The sequence below is a fragment of the Notechis scutatus genome, chromosome 4 (assembly GCF_049901735.1).
Source record: "Notechis scutatus isolate UNSWTSFEM ecotype Mainland chromosome 4, rNotScu1.2, whole genome shotgun sequence".
In the NCBI taxonomy this organism is placed as follows: Eukaryota; Metazoa; Chordata; class Lepidosauria; order Squamata; family Elapidae; genus Notechis; species Notechis scutatus.
The window spans coordinates 95,046,864-95,067,116 of record NC_142012.1 but is presented as its reverse complement, the minus strand read 5'-3'; the positions used below and the strand labels follow the sequence as shown (position 1 = coordinate 95,067,116).

The following is a 20,253-nucleotide window of genomic DNA, read 5'->3' as shown; positions in this document are numbered from 1 at the left end:
GGTATTGCAATATATGTGAGAGATGATTTAAAAGCGGAGTTAATCTGGGCGGATCCTGAAGGAAGAACCCTGGTGGTACAAACTTCAATTAATGGCATTACATTTTTACTGGTAGTAATCTATGCCCCAAATGATGATCAAGGTAAATTTTTCAAACATCTTCACCAAAAATAATAGATTTCGGAAATGGCAATATTTTTTCTGATTGGCGATTTTAACTCTATTGCTGACTACCGGAAGGATCATAGTAACATGAGTAAGAATAAAAAAGGAAAAAGAGAATTTTCGAAGCCATGTAAGGATATGATGTACGAACTGAATCTGTAGATATTTGGAGAAAACTAAACCCAAAAAGAACAGTTTACCTTTTACTCTAACCCACACAAAATTTGGACAAGAATAGATATGGCTTGGATAAATGGTGAATTAATTAATGAAATCAAAGATAGCGAAATTTTACCAAACGACTGGGCTGATCACAACCCAATTCAAATAACCTGAGAGGTAGAAGAAAACCAAAAAGAAGATGGACTCTAACACTCACTTAATAAAAGAAGAAGAATACACTAATAAATTGAAAGAAGAACTGAACTTCTTCTTAAAAGAAAATAATAATGATCTAACTTCAAACAAAATATATGGGACACAATGAAGGCATTTATAAGAGGAACAACTATCTCTTACAATGCTATGAGAAATAAAAGAAAGTATGCCCAACAAAGTAACTTACAACAAGAAATTAAGGATTTAGAAACCCAACTACAAAAGAACCCCAAAAATCAAAGAATACAGAATCAGTTAATAACAACTAAACACAATCTAAATTTATTGGAACAAGAAAAATTAGAGAGTAGTCTGAAAATGACTAAACAAATTTATTTTGAGCACGCAAACAAGCCAGGGAGATGGTTAGCCCACAAACTTAAGAAAATGAAAGAAAAAAAGATTGATACACCAATTAATGGACGAGAGGGGCAATTTGCAAGAGGAGATAGAGAAGAAAAAGAGATCACTTTTAAATACTTCAGGAAATTATACAAAAAGGAAGACGTTTGTGAGGACAAAATAATGAAATATCTAGAGGAAGCAAATGAAAAAGCAATTGGAGAGGAAGAGATAGAATTATTAAACAAAAATATAACATGGTCCGAACTGAAGTCAGCAATAGAGAAGCAAAGTAACAATAAAGCGCCAGGACCGGACGGGATACCTGTAGAACTTACAAAACAATTATAGAACAAATTGGACCACTGATGCTGGAAGTATTCAATGAGGTACCCTAGTAGCCAAAAGATGCCGACTCGTGGAGGGGAGCCTTAATTTCGCTGATCCCGAAGGAGGACCTAGACCATAGACTTATTAATAATTATAGACCAATCTCGCCCTGAATGCAGATTACAAACTATTCTCTTCTATAATAGCTAATAGACTAAAACAGGTTCTAAACACACATATCCATGAAGATCAAAATGGATTTCTCCCATTTCGACAAATTAAGAATAATCTAAGAACAGTGATAGACATTTCAGAATACTACGAAGCCCATCCGGAAAAACAATTTGCTTTTATGTTTTTGGACGCTGAAAAAGCATTCGACAATTTAAATTGGCATTTTTAATTCAAAAATATACAATATGAACCTTGGCACTAGATTCAAAACGTCACTACAATTTACCATACCCAACAGGCAAATATTCTAATAAATGGGGAACAAACTGACCCGATAAAAATAGAAAAAGGGGTCAGACAGGGTTGCCCTCTCTCTCTCTGCTTTTCATATTCGCCCTAGAATCTCTTTTGACGATATTAGGCAAAATTCGAGAATTAGAGGACTGAGGATTAAATCAGAAGAGTACAAAGTACAAGCCTTCGCTGATGATTTGGTTTTTTTTCTGGAGGAGCCTATAGAAAAAGGACATAACTTATTAGAAGAACTAGAACGATTTGGAGAAGTCGCAGGATTTAAAATTAATAGGGGTAAAACAGAAATTAATGTCTAAAAATTTAACAGGAGACCAGAATAAAGAACTAGAGACAATAATGGGAATACAGGTGACAAAAAAAATTAAATACTTAGGAATTTGGCTTACTCCACAAAGCAAATCATTAAAAGAAAAACAACTATGACAAACTTCTCCAACAATCCAAGAAAGATTTAGATTCCTGGAGTACATTACAACTTTCCTTATTGGGCAGGATTGCTCTGATTAAGATGAATATTCTGCCAAAATTTCTATATCTATTCCAGACAATTCCAATCAAATTAAATAAAAAAAATTTTACGGAATTAAACAAGATAACACTGAAATTTATTTGGCAGGGAAAAAAGCTAGATTAATGTAAAAGCCCTACAAGATTTGAAAAGCAGAGGAGGGTTAGGCCTGCCAAACTGGGAAGTATATTACAAGGCAGCCACCCTACTATGGATAAAGGAATGGGTGAATTTAACTAACAAAAGAACATTAATATTAGAAGGCCACGATATGCAGAAAGGATGGCATGCCTTTCTGTGGGAAACTGGGAAACCCAGGCAATCATATTTCCATAGGCATCTTATCAGGGACTCTCTATTAACCAATTGGAAAAAGTACGTAAAAAACTTTATCTAAAAATACCGATTTGGCTATCTCCAATGGAAGCGATAGTACACCCTAATAATTTGGATATAACTAAAATGATTAAGTACGAAAATTTATTAGACCCACAAGGAAAATTGAAAACCCGACAAGAATTACAAGAGCGAGGATTTAAAATTGATCAGTGGGTGTACCTTCAAATTCATAGTAGATATAAACAAGATATTAAGGAATTTGGAATCTACAATAAATTACAGACTTTAGACAAAATTCTATTAGGATCGAGCAAAAAAAAAAATATATCTAAATTTTACAAACATTTATTAGAAACTGAATTAGAACAAGAAATTGTCAAAGGAAATATGATTGCGTGGAGCAGAAACGTGGGACGGAGCATTACGCTAGTAGAATGGGAAAGGATCTGGAACAGGAACATTAAGATCACTGAAATCAGCAGCTTATAAAGAAAACGATATAAAATGTTTTATAGATGGCACCTGCCCCCTTCGAGATTGGCGAAGATGCACCCAACACGCAGCCCCAATTGTTGGAAATGTCAAAGCATAGAAGGTACCTTCTTCCATTTGTGGTGGTCGTGCAAGGAAACCCAGAAGTACTGGCAAAAATTAGGCGCTGGCTAGAGGAAATAACCAAGGAACAAATAGAGTACAAACCAGAGTCCTTCCTTCTAGGAATTTTCGATAAACAAATACCCAAAAAATCGTAAGTATATTGTAATTCATATCTTAACCGCAGCCAGACTGGCATTTGCCCAGTGCTTGGAAATTATCTTCCATTCCTCTGAACATATGGTTATTCAGAAAATTTTACAATGCGCCGAAATGGACAAACTAACCCAAGCACTAAAAAATAAAGAATCCTCATCATATTACAACAATTGGAATCCTTTGTATAATTGGTTAAACCAAAGATAGATCATCTCTAGGAAAATGATGGCCGAGGGCCTCCGAAGCAGAGATAAAGAAAAGCACCGCCGATGATACTTTGAAGAAGAAAGGATCTTACAGACAGTCACACAAAATATGGTTTTATTTTAACTGTTTTCCCTACTCTATTCTTCCCTCCCTTACTCTTCCCTTTCCCTCTCTTAGGCTTTCCTCTCTCTCCCTCTTGGTCTATGCCAAGGCCTATTTTTCTTTTTGTTGTACATAATTTGTAGTTGTGTTGTTCTTTTAAAGGTAAAACTAATAAAAGTATTTTTCCAAAAAAAAAAAAAAAAGAAGATGCAGGACAGAAGGACATGAGCTAGAGTTTAAATGGTCCCTTGTACACAGGGGCATAATCTCAGTTCATATGGTATTTTTCTGTATCGGTCCTCCAAAACTGCTGTAGGAAGTGCATTGCAGCGTGCTAAAGTTAATGTCCTTCAGATATTTGGAACGCTTATTTGATATAAATATCTCGCTGTTTTAATGTTTCTCTGAGTGTGACGAAATTCTGCTGTGCAGTATATAAAATTAGGCAAACTTTAACTGCTCACTCTTAACCCATCACCAATAGCAATATATTATTCTGTCTTTTATTATTTTTTACTACTACTACTACTACTACTACTACTTGTTTTATTTTTAAAATTCTTTTTAAGTATTTATTTATTTTTAATATTTTTTATCAAATACAAGATACAAAGGAAAATAAAAAGTAATGTGGCCAGCAAGCAGAACTTATGCTTGATTTGATTTGAGTCTAGAACACCGTCTACCAATGAAAGAACAGCAAAGGAATCAATTTAACACATGTCATGAACAACACAAGAAAAGGAAAAAAAAATATTCTCCTCTGGCAACTGATTTGAGGTTTCATCCTAATGCATATCCACAATAGTTAATTTTTTTTTCTTTTTGTTTCAGTTCAACAGAGGAAGAAACATAGTTTTTGCATTTGGCAACCTGAAAACTTAAGAGCATGGTCACCCTATTCATAAAGCACATGTGTTACTGCAAACCTTTGTATTTGGATACTTGCCGGAAAAGGACAATTGCACAACCAGAAAACTCAAATAGCAATATTCTAAATGTTGTAAGCACTATTTAATTGACTTCGCATCACCTTTTTTCTAATACTGAAAGCCAGAATAGAAATATCCTGTGCAGTTTTATAAGCACTTGTGAACAATTGCCTGTATTTAATAGTACTAGACCTTTCTGCATGCTACATATTCTGCCAAAATTCTAGGATGTAAACTCTAACCAGTGTTACTGTGCTCTAATTATTTAACCTAAGCCCAAAATATACACAACAACAACAACAGCAAAAAAGACTTGCTCTTTAAAAAAAAAAAAAAAAAAAAAACTTGCTCTCCTTTAAAACGCCATGGCTCTCAGAATATGTTATAATTAGATAGCAGCAAACTAGAAGACACAATAGTGCATATCATACAAACGCATAAATCATTTATACATTCAATTGAAAACAATTCTAAAAACAAATGATATATGTTGCTTTCCTAAACATCCGTACAGAAGGCCAGGTCTAATGTGGACCCCCCTCCCAAAAGATTCTTTTGTACATGTGCAATATTGTTATAGCGCTCCTAAATACAAATGTATTGAAGGTCTTGGCCCAATTAGGCTTTTAAAAGTTAAGGTCAACATCTTGAATATAAGAGTTAAGAAAGCCAATGTCTACCCTCCAATTTTTTTCAAAAATAATATTAATGCGAGAAGATATTATACCTGTACTCATCCTGGGTAAACCGTGGAATTACTGAGGGTTGCAACACGGAAATTTCTACAGTGGTTGTATTAAACTTCACCGGATCCCCATCATCATAGGCAATGACCACAAGCTGTAAAGCACACAAACACAATGACTGAACATATGTTTCTCAATTCAATAATTTTGGAGATTGGGGATTTATTTTATTAATTATATCAAAAAAGTAACAAATGTAAATAAAAATAATAAAATATGCACCATACATTCCAAAAGCCAATGCATTAAAAAAAACCAACCTCTGATCTTTTTTTGTTCTACTCTGAAATTCTAACTGTAAAGCTCAGTTCTATAAATATTTTCAACCAGCACATTTTAAGAGTGCATTTTCTTAGGGATAAATAAAGAGAAACAAAATCACTGTTAGAGATGTTCAGGTGTCTCTTGAAAAGTTTCCTTACTCCCATCGAATTCTTTTTGTATGTGGGTTGAGATATTTCATTTCAGCATAATTTGAAGACCTGAAAGATCAGGTTAGGCATGGATAAAATCTATCTAAGAGGTTGCTATGAATTAGAAACAACTTGATGACATATAATCAACCTCAACATAAACCTCATTAAAAAAATTTGCTGCATGTATAATAGCAATAGCGCTTAGGCTTATATACTACTTCATAGTGTGTTACAGAGTTCTCTAAAAAGTTTACAGAGTCAATATATTACTCCCAACAATCTAAGTCCTCATTTTACTGACGTCAGAAGGATGAAAGGCTGAGTCAACCTTGAGCTGGTCAGGATCAAAGGACTCAAACTGCAGCCAGTGAGAGTCAGGAGGCAATATTGCACTCCATCCACTATGCCACCACGGTTCTTAATAATACCAGAGGGCTTAGACCATACTGTTTGGTTTTTACATACAGTATAAACATTTTGGTGAAGATTAATTCTCTGATTAAAAAGCTCATGACTAGGCACATTTCTAAGGCTAATTTCAAATTTCTGGCAGAAGTATCCCTTGAAATGAATCTCAGTTGCACTAGAGTTCTAACAAAAAAGTACAGAAGGGAAAGGGAGTAGAGATAACATATTTAAGTAGAGATAGCATATTTATGTAATCAATATGCTATCTCTACTTAACAACATAATTTTTGGGCTCAATTTTGGTCATAAATTGAGGACTAAATGTACTTGGTGACAGAAAATCCACTCACAATTAGGATTGCCTGTATTTTATAAGTATTATTCATATTATTCTCTACTTAACAACATAATTTTTGGGCTCAATTTTGGTCATAAGTTGAGGACTAAATGTACTTGGTGACAGAAAATCCACTCACAATTAGGATTGCCTGTATTTTATAAGTATTATTCATATTATTCTCTACTTAACAACATAATTTTTGGGCTCAATTTTGGTCATAAGTTGAGGACTAAATGTACTTGGTGACAGAAAATCCACTCACAATTAGGACTGCCTGTATTTTATAAGTATTATTCATATTAAGAATAAAATACAACAAAACTTCAGTGAAACCCAAAGAAGTATTCAGTCAAAGCATTCTTTTCTAAATATTAATTTAATTTCTGGTTAAGTTACTGCACTTGATTTGTATATGTATTTGTGTATGCATCAACATGTATTAAAGACTGGATATCAGTATTATTGCATAGAGCAAACTCTGTGTAGAATCATTCTAGTGGCATTATTATGCAACACATTAAAATGGAATTCACCAATCTGCCATCCAGTAGGTAAATTGGTTGCGCTGCCTATGAAACAAATAAGTTTTAATTCCAAACATAGCAGAAAGACTCCAGGAAAGCTGTTTTAAGCATGTTGAAATGCATAGGTGTACAGTTACCTTAAACAATGTACTAGGTTCTTCATTAAGATTCACTCTGGTTATTACACGTCCAGATTCTTCTTCAACATCAAAGATACTTGCACTATATGGGAATTGGACAACATCTACTTTATATCGTACGTGACTTGCTGGTGTACCCTATGAAAAAAGTGTATATTTTAAATTAGCATAGCTTAGACAGTAAGAATGAAAAAATCAAATATAACCTCACATTTCATTCTGGGTCATTGCTTCTAAAATAAGACATACTGTTATTGTGTTTTAAATATACTAGGCATCCACTTCTGTAAAAACATTTAAAATTGATTTATGTATTTGTAAAATTTATTGGCTGCCCATCTTGCCCTCAAGGTAACTCTTTAATATTGTAAAGATGCACAATATACTTTTTTATTACAAAGAAATATTTTTCAACACACACACACACACACACACACACACATTCTAACCAAAAACTTTTCTTAAGACCAATTTCGGATTCTGCAGGTATGAACACAAGCTGTTTCCCCACCTCCCATTTATTAGAAATTACATCATAAATGTTATTAAATTTCATTGGGGCAAATGCTATATATGTATATTATGTGTGTCTGTAAATACACATAGATATAATTTCAATTTATATGGGTACCCCTCTCAGAAACATAATTTGAGGTACTTTACAACAACTGCAAACTGTAAAAGAATGAAGCATGTTAAAATTTACATGAAATACAATATAACACAACCAGCAGCTGAGGTATAAGAAACCACTTACAACATAACCACTCTATCAGACATCCAGATCCCCAAGCCTAGAGATGGAATCACATCTTTAAGCCACTGGGTTGAGCCCAAGCAGATCCTTGAGGGGATGATATTCCAAAGGAGGAGTGCCATGACAGAATAGTGTTTCTTCCTGGAAACCACATCTTTAAAGATGGAACCACTTCTGTAAGCCACTGGATTGGGCCCAAGTAGATCCTTGAGGGGATTATATTCTTAAGGATGAGTGTCATGACAGAATAGTGTATCTTCCTGGAACCACCAAATGACCTGTCCTAACAGAAAGATCTTGGACCTGCCTCTTCTGACAAACCTAATAAGATGGACAGACCAAACTGGGACAAGATAGTCCCTCAAACAACCCAGTCCCATACCATTAGTGCAACCTCTCAAAAAAAAAATACATAGAAAAAAAAGAATAAAGAACAGCCCTCATTCCTAAAAGAAAAAGCAAAGCTCCAGGAGTACATTTGTACTGAATACTTGCAATGTCTGGCAATATATAAAATATATATTTTATTTGTACTCTTCAGTGACACTTTTGATTTTGGCAGGGATTTGCAGATTTTTTTCATTTTTATTAAGTTATAAATCTTAATACATTCTTTTTTTTTTCAATACAGTGAAAATTATATGATGTGGTTAAAATGTTTCTGTAGACTTATCAGGTACCCAGCATACATCCTTGAGTTCACTTAGAGAGAAAAGGCAGATCAAATCTTTCCTCATTTCTTGTTGCATTGGCAAAACAATGTGTTAAACTTATGTGAAATGGAACCAGAAAATCTGTCCCAGCTAAGGGTATCAGGATATCCTTCTCATTTGGAAGGACTGATGATTATTAGTCTGCATTTCCTGGGCAGAACATATGTATAAAATTATATCCAATATGCATTTTTTTTAACAAAAATGCAACATTGCAGTTTTGCTAATAAACTGGCTTTTACTGTCATCATTATTCCTTTATGTTGCCTTAAGTGATTAAAAAATCATCTTGTTTTTGTTGTAAACACCAACCAATTTAGGACATTAATTAAATAAGAAGACTTATACCCCTATGGCAAAGGATACTTAGGATATACAAAAATTGGCTCATCAGATTGCATACTCATTCCAAAATAATTACTATGAAAAATAAGTATAACAAAACAATGGGACCTTTGGCACTTTTAAATAACAGTATTTTACCAAAGTTATTAATTTATTGCCATGTTTCCATGCTGATGTGAAGGGGATCTGATGCAGAAAATGATATTTTCAAAAGCATTATTTGTTAGATTTATAATCTGTCTTTTTCCAGAAACTCATCACACTGAAAATGAATAGCATGTTTCAGTTTGAAACATTTGGCTCATCTAGACCCACTCATTGCCAAGCAGTTTAATAACATACTGCAAGGATGTGAAACTGTAGATTGGTATGGTAGCTGATGCAGGTCAAAAGCTTTTAGTTGAAAACAAGCTCTTTCTATCAGAAAGAAAACTGACCAAACAGCTAAGGAATAAAAATCAGCTCCTAACTGATGATTTTGGAAAACTGCAAGTGAAGGAAGACCAATTTGAAAATATCTTGGATTGATGATAAGATGACATTTGACTCTGACATGTGTTTGGATAATCAAATGCTGAGAAATAACGGTCATAGAAATGTCAAAGCTTTGTGCAAAGATCAATGGTTCAATAGAAGACACAGATGCTGGTCAATGGAGATAGACTGGACAGGTCAATATCAAGAGAGGAATCTTTGAAGGAGACTCTCTCTCTCACCTTTAATATTTGCACTGATTCCTCTATCAACAATACTGAACAAGTCAGGCTATCAAATATCAAAAACATCTGCCAGGGTTTCCCACTTCCTTTACGTAGATGATCTGAAGCTATACGGAAAAACACCATCTGAAATAGAATTACTGCTCAACACTGTCCATAAATACAGTGATTCAGGGGTGGGCTTCAAAATTTTTAGCAAAGGGTTCTCTGCTCGGTTGCTGGATGTGTGTGGCCATGGTGGGCATGGCCTAGTTAGCCTTCTGCACCAGGGCAGAGGGGGAGTGTTATTGTCCTCCCTGGGCTCTGGAGGATTTCCTTGAGCCTCCAGGAGGGTGAAAACAGCCTCCCCGGGCTCCGGATGCTCTCTGGAAGCCAGAAATGGGCCCATTTCCAGCCTTCCCAAACTTTCAGGAGGCCCGTTTTCACTCTCTCCGAGCCTACATGTGCACCCTGCACTTACCTGCATCCAAAATGGGCTGTGTGGGGACTCCTGGGAGGGGCGGGGTGGGCAGGGCCAATCAGGAGTGGGATTTGGGGGTCTCCAAACTGCACAGAAACTTACTAAGGGTTCTACCAGACCCCTGCGAACCCCCAGCAGCCCACCCCTGCAGTGATTCTATATCTATATTGCAGTGGATAATCTTTATGATACAACAGGGGAAAAGTAGAGAAAACTGAAGGAATTGAAATATCCTACTTCCATACCATAAGGAAATAATATCAAGAGACTGGATGAAGAAGATAATTATAAGCACCTGGGCATTTTTCAAGCTGATAACATCAAGCATACTGAAGTTAAGAAGAAGCTTAGAGGTGAATACATCATGAGACTGAAGATTTGAAATTTGAAACTCAGTGGTGGAAATACCATCAAGACAGTTAACACCTGGACAATTCCAGCCATTAGCTACACAGTTAGAATAGTGAACTGGACTTAAGCAGAACTAAAAGCGCTGGATAGAAAGACCAGAAAAATATTAACAATGAATCATCCATACAGCGACGTTCATCCATACAGTGACATTGACAGACAATATTTTCCAAAGAACATTGGTGGGTGTGGAATGAAGGATTGAATAACAACCCTGATGAGAGCATCCCATGCTAGAAGTAGTTAGTGGTATAGGAAGAATATCCCGCCCATTCTATTTTCTAATTCATTTAATCTCTGTTCATTTCAATAGTTGGTGTTTTATTGATTAATGTTTTGTATACTTGCTGTTATGGTACAGCAGGCCACCCAAAGTCATTTGACAGTGAGATGGGTGGCAGAGAAATGTAATCAATCAATCAATCAATCAATCAATCAATCAAATGAAGAATAGAAAAAAGATACGGCAAGACAAAGTATCAAATGGCCAATACATAAAAAATTAGCAGGCAAATAAGTTAACAAAATGTGGTAATGACTAAGAGCAGGAAAATTGAAAGAAGAGACAGAGGGACTAATTCTGGATGCATAAGATCAAACCTTAAGAACAAATGCATATAAAGTCAGAATTGAGAATATAGCACAGATGGCAAATGCCATCCCTGCAAAGAAGTTGGACAACGTGGTTACTGCTGCAAGAAGATTACTGTTATATGTGGAAATTTACCTTATACACCTGAGAATAGTGAGCAGGACAGACTCCATGTTTGATCTTAATCTGACCTGTTAGAGATCAGAACATTTATATAACTTGTTATGAACTTGTTTATTCTGCTAAAGTTCTGTAGAATTGCAAAATATTATGTCCTTGGCTTGGTTTGAGATGCATAGAAGGTCGCCTTGACATTATAAGAGTTATTAATGATCTCTTGTGTAATCTTTTAAGAAGAAAACAGGAAATCTGATGATAATGGTGAAGAGAAGAAAGTTGGGGGGTTTCCATGGATGCATGGGAGGGGCTATGAAAAACACCCAGAAATTTCTTATGGAATTTTCTGTAATTTCTATGTGTGCAAAACAGGAAGTGTTATGTAATCTTCTAACTGTGATAATCCTATATAAGGTTTACTGAAAAAGGGTGTCTCCTTTCTCTCAAACTGCGGTCTGGGAGATCGGGGGTCGATATTGCAATATCTATTCATAAAGCCTGTTACAGATTCTGATTATCACAGTCTGTTGTTTTATTTTTATCATATTCTAACAATTACACAGACTTCAAACATTGCAAACAAGGCCTTATGGGATCACATATCAGAAAAAGTAATAGATGAAGAAGCTACTGTAACTTGCTCTGGAACTTTAGAATCCAAAAAGATAGGCATCTGCCAATGTTTATTAATGTTGATAAGAAAAACAAAAAAGTTTAGAAAGTGGACATTGCATTTTCTGGAGACAACAGAAGAGAAAGAATTGGTGAAAATAACAAAGTATAAAGACATGCAAACAGAAATAGAATGACTGTGGTGAAGGAATGCAAAGATAGTCCTAATAGCAATAGGCACCTTGGATGTAGTTCCAAAACATATGGAGAACCAATTAACACCACTATCATTGACAAAATCGCCATCAGTCAATTGAGATGAGAAAAGCTTACATCCTGTGATCATACTTTTAATATTATTTAACAACATTATGTGCCTATTTCATGTCCTTGGGAAGGAGCAAAAATGACGTGAACAAAAATGCCAAATCTGGTTTAAACGTCTGGCTGTGCGGTCAATCATAACATTAAAAAATAATACTTCTTTCATTAATCATTGGTCCATATACAGAGCCAATCTAAGGCCATGCATAGTAACAAGGTAATGTGTAACAAAGTAGTGTAAAAGTAGAATTGAAAGGAAATACAAATCTTATTTCTGGATCTTTCTTACAATTTATCCTAACCAGAGCCACATGTAATTTTTAATTGTATTGTTTTCTTCAGACAATAGAGCTGTTATGTGTAATAATTGAGTCCTCACCACATATTTTATTTTAATGCATGGACCCCAATAGACCATTTATCTAGCATGAGATCCAAGATACCAATCTCTCTCTTTCAAATACAGTTGGCATTCAAATAATATATGAGTTATGCCCTTTATCTTTGGCGCTCCACAAATAAAAGTATGCTCACTGTAGAGAACTTGGATAAATTTTCCATATTTCACCACTGTGAAAGCAAGCAACATCTGTAAAATCTGACAATTTTAAGAACAATGTAAGAACGTTACAGTGGCACAACACAAGTTCTGTCACTTTTGTAATCTGCAACAGACATTTCAACACACATACAAATGGGGTAAAACTCAATTATGATCGTTTCCCTTCCTTATTGATACTTTTCAATTCAGCTCTGGATGCTTGGGGCCAGAAAAAATTCACTCCTTCACTTTGTCAGAATTAGAACGATTCCAGATAAGAAGCCTTATGTTACTTATCTCCTGTGTTGAAGCCAGCCTCAAGCAAAACAAGTTTAAGAAATTGATTTCTACCATTTGGCTGCTGAAGCATCTGCTGACTAGGTGCTCTGGCTGGCTGGTGGTTACCATGGCTGTTAATTGATGGAGGATTTTATATTCCTCTGATCCATGTTGGGAAAGCAAGCACCAATCATTTTCCATTCCATAGGTGAGTTCCACCAATATACATTTTGTATAGGTCACTTGACTCCTCCTGTTCCATACTTTCCCAAGACTCCCAAGACCTTGGCATGGCTAGTCTAGTGAAGAAAAGGACCAGTGAAGACATGATAGCAGTGTTCCAATATTTGAGGGGCTGCCACAGACAGGAGGGAGTCAACCTATTTTCCAAGGCACCCAAAAGCCAGACAAGGAATAATAGATGTAAACTGATCAAGGAGAGATTCAACCTAGAAATAAGGAGACATTTTCTGACAGTGAGAACAATAAACTAATGGAACAGAAGTTGCCTTCAGAAGTTGTAGGAGCTTCATTATTGGAAGCTTTCAAGAAGATACTGGATTGACATTTGTCAGAAATGGTGTAGGGTTTCCTGCTTGGGAAGCGGGTTGGACTAGATGACGTACAAGGTCCCTTCTAACTCGGCTAATATGTTAAGACCATCCAGTATTTGAGCAGAGGAGAAATAGCAAGTTTATACAGAGAGTGCATTTGGCCTGGTGGTTAAGGTGCTGGCCTACAAACAAGGTGATTGTGAGTTCTTATCCTAATTTAAGCATGAAAACTGTCTGGATGATGTTGGGCCAGACATTTTCTCTCAGCCCAACCCACATCACAGGGTTGCTGTTGTGGGGAAAATAGGACAATGAAGGAGCATTATACATGTTTGTTGCCTTGAGTTACTTATAAGGTAATAAACGTGGGAAAAAAATATTAATATTCCTTTTTGTCATTTGAGCTAGTAGTAGAACTGGACAACAGTGTTAATTTCACTTAGTTAAATCCAAGAAATCAAAAGGGAAGAAAAGGAAGATCCAGCAACGAAATGGATAAACACACACACACACACAGCATGCATACACAGAGCAGCCCCAAATTAAAGGGTCATGGAGAATAATGGAGAAGGGGCGTTCCTGCTGCATTATTTGATTCAGATTGATGAAAACACAAGGGATAAATTGGATTATTACTTTCAATAGCATTTCACCTAATTAATCAGCTTCATGCTATTTAAAAAGATTCCACCTCTTTCTCCAAGTTTTTGGTGAACATTTAAGAGTTGAACTAGTGGTGAAGGCACCAGGCTAAAAACTAGGAAACTGTGAGTTCTAGTTCTGCCTTAGGCATGAAATCTGGCTGTGTGACTTTGGGCCAGTCACATTTTCTCAGCCCAACTCACCTCACACGGTTGTTGGGAAAATAGGAGGAGGAACGAGTGTGAGAAACATTCACTCCCTTGAGTTGTTTATAAAAATAGATGTAAAGTAAAGTAAAGATGGGATAAAAGTAGCCCTAAAAATAAGTCAGGAAAAATGCAGTTCTCTTAACTTCTTTCTTCACTGACTGTGGCAAAGTTTCTCAACCTTGGCAACTTGGTAATACTAGTTGGGGAGTTATGGGAATTGAAGTCCATATATCATAAAGTTTCCAAGGTTAAGAAACTCTGGATTATGGTATCCTTCTAGATCAGTTTGCACTGGTGGAAACAGAATAAATAAGGTTACAGTCAATCATTGTTTAGAAGCTCAAGGTCATACTGTGCAAAACCTCTCTCAAATATTTCTAATTTATGCTGTACATCCGTCTAATTTTATCCAATGAAACTCAGTACCTACATCAAATTCCCTTTTAATGCCACCTAGACCTGATGAGGAAGGACCATCGATATTTTCATAACATTCAAGTGAAGCCTTAGAAATACAAAATTAGTGTCTGACTGTGATAATAAATGGAAGGCCAATAAACTGAAATTCGGATTCAGAGAAGATGAAGAGGCATTTATTCTGCATTAGCAGGAGTGCAATTTCCATATAGGAACAAGCTCATTACTGATGCAATTTTTAATCCAGAAAGAAGCATATGTTTCTTTATAGTAACATAAGAAGCACGGTGTGCTTTTTGTATTAACCTAGCTTGATTTGTCAACTGCAAGCCCACCTGATGGAGCTAATTTGGCAACATTTTTCCAGGCCTTTTATCCAGCAGGTTGGATTACTGTGATGGGCTAAAATTGAGTCTATCTGAAAGAAGTTCAGGAAGTATGAAAATATTGCTTCTATGCAACTGATTATATTCTGTGCTGTAGCCTTTTAAAAATAAATAAATAAATTGAAAATAAACATTTAAAACATCTTGAACATAGTGGACTTTCTTTGACATACATATCAGTCTGCATTATTATACTAGTAAAAAATCATTAAGCAATATAAGCATTTATAAACATATATACATATTTATATTTTGTCTTTGTGTCATTTTATATCTTATTCATTGTGATGCATTTCAATTACATCTTAGATTCTAATTCACATTTTACAGACTTCCTTTCATATCCCTCCATACATAAAAAATATTCCATACTTTATAATATTCTGATACGTCTTGTCCTTTCAATTCTAATGTCAAACTATCTAGTTCAGCGCATTGAAAAAATCTGACCTATTATTGTTTCGTCATTTGGAATTTCTTTTGACTTCCAAGTTTCGGCAAGCAATAATCTTACTGCTGTGATTACATGAATAATTAGGTAGATATCTGCTTTACTATAATTCTCTTTTATTATCCCTAGTAGGAACATCTCTGGTATAAAATTAATTTTTAAACCCAACATTTCTTCCAGCCATGTCTGGATTTTATGCCAAAACTCTTGTGCTGTAGCTTTTTGATTTATTTGTCATTCATTTCTATCTTCAATTCAAAGGATTGTTTCTGAGCTATTTATTGCTGAAGGTGGGAGCGGTCAGAGGAGGTGGCTGTTGATTTGTTGTGTGTGCTAAGTATGATATAAAGGAGAGGTGGGTGAAGGAATAAATACCTTAGCCTGGGGTGGGGAAACAAGATATGGGAGATGTTTGGGGTGATGAGAAGGTAGAACAAGGATATTGAAATTGTGACAAACAGGGACAAAGAACTCTCAGGTACCTTGAGTTTGGAATGGACAATTTGCTGCAGCTAACTCATCATGGTCAACTCACCACAGGACAACTTGCTGCAGGACTATTCAATTTAATTATTTTAAATAATTAAAAATTGTTTTAATTTTTGTAATTCACATTTCATCTTGTCCTTCCTTTGGCATCCTTTACTGATTCTATTCCACTATTTCTTTGATATGTAACTTTTGTCCTGCGGTGAGTTGTTCCATAGCGAGCTAGCCATGGTGATGGCTTGTCCTATGCCAAGTTGGGCATGGTGAGTTGGCTGTGGTGAGTTGGCCGTGGTGAGTTGTCATAGACCCCATTGAGTTCATTGTTTGAGCATAGTCCTTCTCTCCAAATCTCAGTTCCACATTTAATACCTGATCACTGGATCTTTGACAGCTGTGACTTTCAGCTGTTGCTTGTCAATGTCAGATAAGTGTTCTTTCATCCATGATTTGATTGTGAATGTGGGGGCCAATCTGGTAGCATAACTAAGATATGGGTGGATCAAGAGGAGAGTGTTTTCCTCTTGGAACTCTGCCCGCTTGGGTTTCAAATTTTACTTTAGGGGAGCTTAGGATGAAATGGATGTTGCATCTTTGAGGTGAACAAAAATGTGATACACACACACACACACACACACACACACACAAACACACACACACACATGGAAAGTTTGGGAAGTTTGACTCTGGGAAGTTTTATTTGTCATCTTGGGGGTGGAGGGTTCACAAATCTTTTTATTGCAATGAATCTCACAGACTGAGATAACTTTACTATTGGGAAGAAGAGAGATAAACAGGGATAATTTATTACATTAATTCCTCAGTCCTGCTCTGTTACCATAGAGCTCCAGAAGTCTGAGTTTTACTTACCTAATATCACCTTTTTGCTACCTATACTGCCTGAAATTCCCAAAAACTGAAAGTTATCATTCAGACTGAAAAGAGTTGCACAGCCTTGTTCTAAATGCTTCAAATCCTTTCTCAGTGGATTCCAAGCTACTTAATGATTGTAAGGAATTCCTATTTAAGTGGAAAGTAAAGAAGAAGGAAAAAAAAGCAAGACTGGCAAAATAAGAAATAGACCATTCAACAGAGACCAAAAAGCCAGACTTAAAATATAGAGGGCAGATAAAATTTCTGAAAAAGCTGTTTTTAAACAATTGTGTTGAGTAGAGAGCAAGGAAGAAAATGAAGAGTTAAAGGTTCTATATAATTCAAGGATTATGCTAATCATAACATTTTTACTTGCTGTCAGTCCCTAAAATGGCACTAATCACTAAATATTAAAAAGCCAAAAGGAAAAATACTATTGCAACTATAGTGGAAACAGGATGCATAAATATTAAAAAGCCAAAAAGAGAAATACTATTGTGATGAGTGGAAATAAGGATGCATAAGTAAAATAGCATTCTTAGCCCCAGGCTTATTTAATTTTAAATAAAGCAAGAACATTATGCATGTTCTTGTTAATTGTCCTAATGGCTCAATTTCACCACCTGCTAAGAGAGTGCTATTGAATTACTATTCTGAAATTTAAACTTTTTGATAGTATTAGGTAAAGTTAAAAGGTATCCTTCAATAACATTGTATGGCTTCAATAAACAATAAAGGATATCAATCAGATGTCCCAAAGATGCTTTCAAGAGGCAACTGGACTTTCTGATTTTTCTTTGAAGACGTTTAGTTTCTCATCCAAGCTTCGTTTCTTGTTTCTCCTCCAAGAAGCTTGGATGAGAAACAAAATGTCTTCAAAGAAAACCAGAAAGTCCAGTTGCATCTTGAAAAAAAGCACCTTTGAGACAACCATAACCTGGATGACTGAGAATCTCCACAGATGTTTAGCTATATCAATCAGAATAAAATGAAATCTAATGTGGAGGAAGTTGAGATGAGATGGGAGAAGAAAACAGAATGGGCCACGTTGCTTATGCTCAAACTGATTGGATCAAAAAGACGTTACTTGGTAGCACAATTATGTTTTTATTTTTCATTTATTTATTTATTTTGTCAGGCATGTATTTGATAATATATATATAAAAGTATAAACATGATTATTAATATATAAAATAGATACAAATAAAAGGGAACATTATGACAGGGATGGTATGCATGTTGGGGTGCTTATGCATGCCCCTTATAGATCCCTTAGGAATGGGATGTGGCCAACAGTAGACAGTCTGAGGTGAAAGTGTTTGGGGTTAGGGGAAGAAACCACAGACTCAGGTAGAGTATTCCTAGGCATTGACCACTCTGCTGCTGAAGTTGTATTTCCTACAATTGAGTTTTGTGTGGTTTACCCTGAGTTTGCATCTATTGTGTGCTTGTGTATTGTTGAGGTTGAAGCTGAAGTAGTCATTGACATTGGTAGGACATTGTAATGGATAATTTTATGTACTATGCTTAGGTCAGACTGATGGCGGCATAGTTCTAAGTTATCTAAGCCTAAAATTTCAAGTCTGGAGGCATAGGGTATTCTGTTGCAAGTAGAGGAGTGGAGGACTCTTCTCATGAAATATTTCTGGACTCTCTCAATCTCAATTGGTAGATCTCATCTAAAAACACATCAAGACATATGATTTGATAATTAATGCAATATTAAAGGTGTCCCAAAATTTCTGTCAAAAACTTGCATTTAATGGTAGAAGGAGGGGGTGATGGAATCAGGTTTTTTCATTATAGGTTTTGTGCAGGGGTAGGATTCAAATTTTTTAACAACTGGTTCTGTGGGCATGGCTTAGGTGGTGGGTGTGGCTTGGTGGTCATATTATTGGCTGGGCGTGGCCAACTCAATATCACTCACATCGAGGCACGCATCTCCTCGCCTGGCCTCTCATGACTGTGGGGATGCTGCAACAGTTGTAAGTGTGAAAAATGGTCATAAGTCACTTTTTTCAGTGCCATTGTAACTTCGAACGGTTACTAAACAAACTTGTAAATTGAGGAATACGTGTACTGTAGAAAATCCAATTTCAAACCAAAATGGTCATATGTCACTTTTTTCAGTGCCACTGTAACTTTGAATGGTCACTCCACACAAGCAAAGTACCAGCAAAGGAGGGGGAAAAGACTCCAGAGAAGTTCCAGAGACAGGAAGTCTAGTCCTGTCAAGAATGTAATAAGGGTTAACAGAGAGGCAGTTTCTATAAGCAACACCAGAATGTTTCCTTCCTGCCTTCCTTACAGGATTAGGCCAGTAATTTCTTCTAACAACTGGTGCTCCGAACTGCTTAGAATGTTAACAACCTGTTCTAGCAAATAGGTGCCAACTGGTAGAATCCCACCCCTGGTTTTGTGGCTTTCTCTGCTACATAAGCACAGCTTGTGGCCATTGCACTTATACAGTCTACAGAAAAACAACGCACATAATTTAATTGTTAGGGTTGAGGTAGAATCCAGTGTTTCTCAGGCCAAATAGGGTCCTTATGTAAAAGCTTGGCTTCAAGGCTACTAAGCATAGTGCTGGCAATCTAAAGATATAAAAGTCATTTGAACTACTTGAACTCACTGGAAGTGGACAGTTAACTTTTTGTGTGGGCTTTCTTCTTTTTGCAGTAAAGATTCTTGATAAGAATCTAGCCAAGTCATATCTGTGACCTTTCTGCCAAAACTACCCAAGGAGTTGAAATAAGTCACAAAGTGTCAGGAGACTGGTCATTTTCTCCCCAATCCTTGTCAGAGGAGACAGATATTAATATATGCAAGGAGTAGAGATGACCATACTGAGCAATTCTATAAACAGATCGCTGTGTGGAACAATTCTATAGGTTACAGTTCAGGAAATAGTTTAAATCAGAAGTGGTATTCAACAGGTTCTGACCAGTTCTGGAGAACCGGTAGCGGAAATTTTGAGTAGTTCGGAGAACCGGCAAATACCACCTCTGACTGGAGATTTTACAGTATCCTTCTCCTGCCACGCCCACCAAGCCACGCCTACAGAACCGGTAAAAAAATTTGAATCCCACCACTGGTTTAAAACCAATCTGACCAAAAACTATATTTTAGAGAGAGAGAAAAAGCATGTTATCTGCTTTTTCTACTAGTGAAATCTACCTTGAGAAATCATAATACCATAATATCCGTCCTTTAAAACTAATGATTTCCTTAATGCTCATAATTTTT

The 20,253-nt window shown here is 35.9% G+C and overlaps 1 protein-coding gene across 11 annotated transcripts in view; it reads right to left on the bottom strand.

The window, feature by feature from the left end:
- Positions 1-20,253, bottom strand: part of PCDH15 (protocadherin related 15) — a 755,413-nt gene that overhangs the window by 127,767 nt on the left and 607,393 nt on the right. For all 11 annotated transcript variants that reach the window (XM_087964118.1, XM_087964124.1, XM_087964126.1 and 8 more), the window contains 2 exons: positions 7,117-7,257; positions 5,273-5,385 (listed from right to left, as the gene is read on the bottom strand). In XM_087964118.1, coding sequence (XP_087820244.1) covers positions 5,273-5,385; positions 7,117-7,257 — 254 coding nt within the window. The remainder of the gene's footprint in view (positions 1-5,272; positions 5,386-7,116; positions 7,258-20,253) is intronic.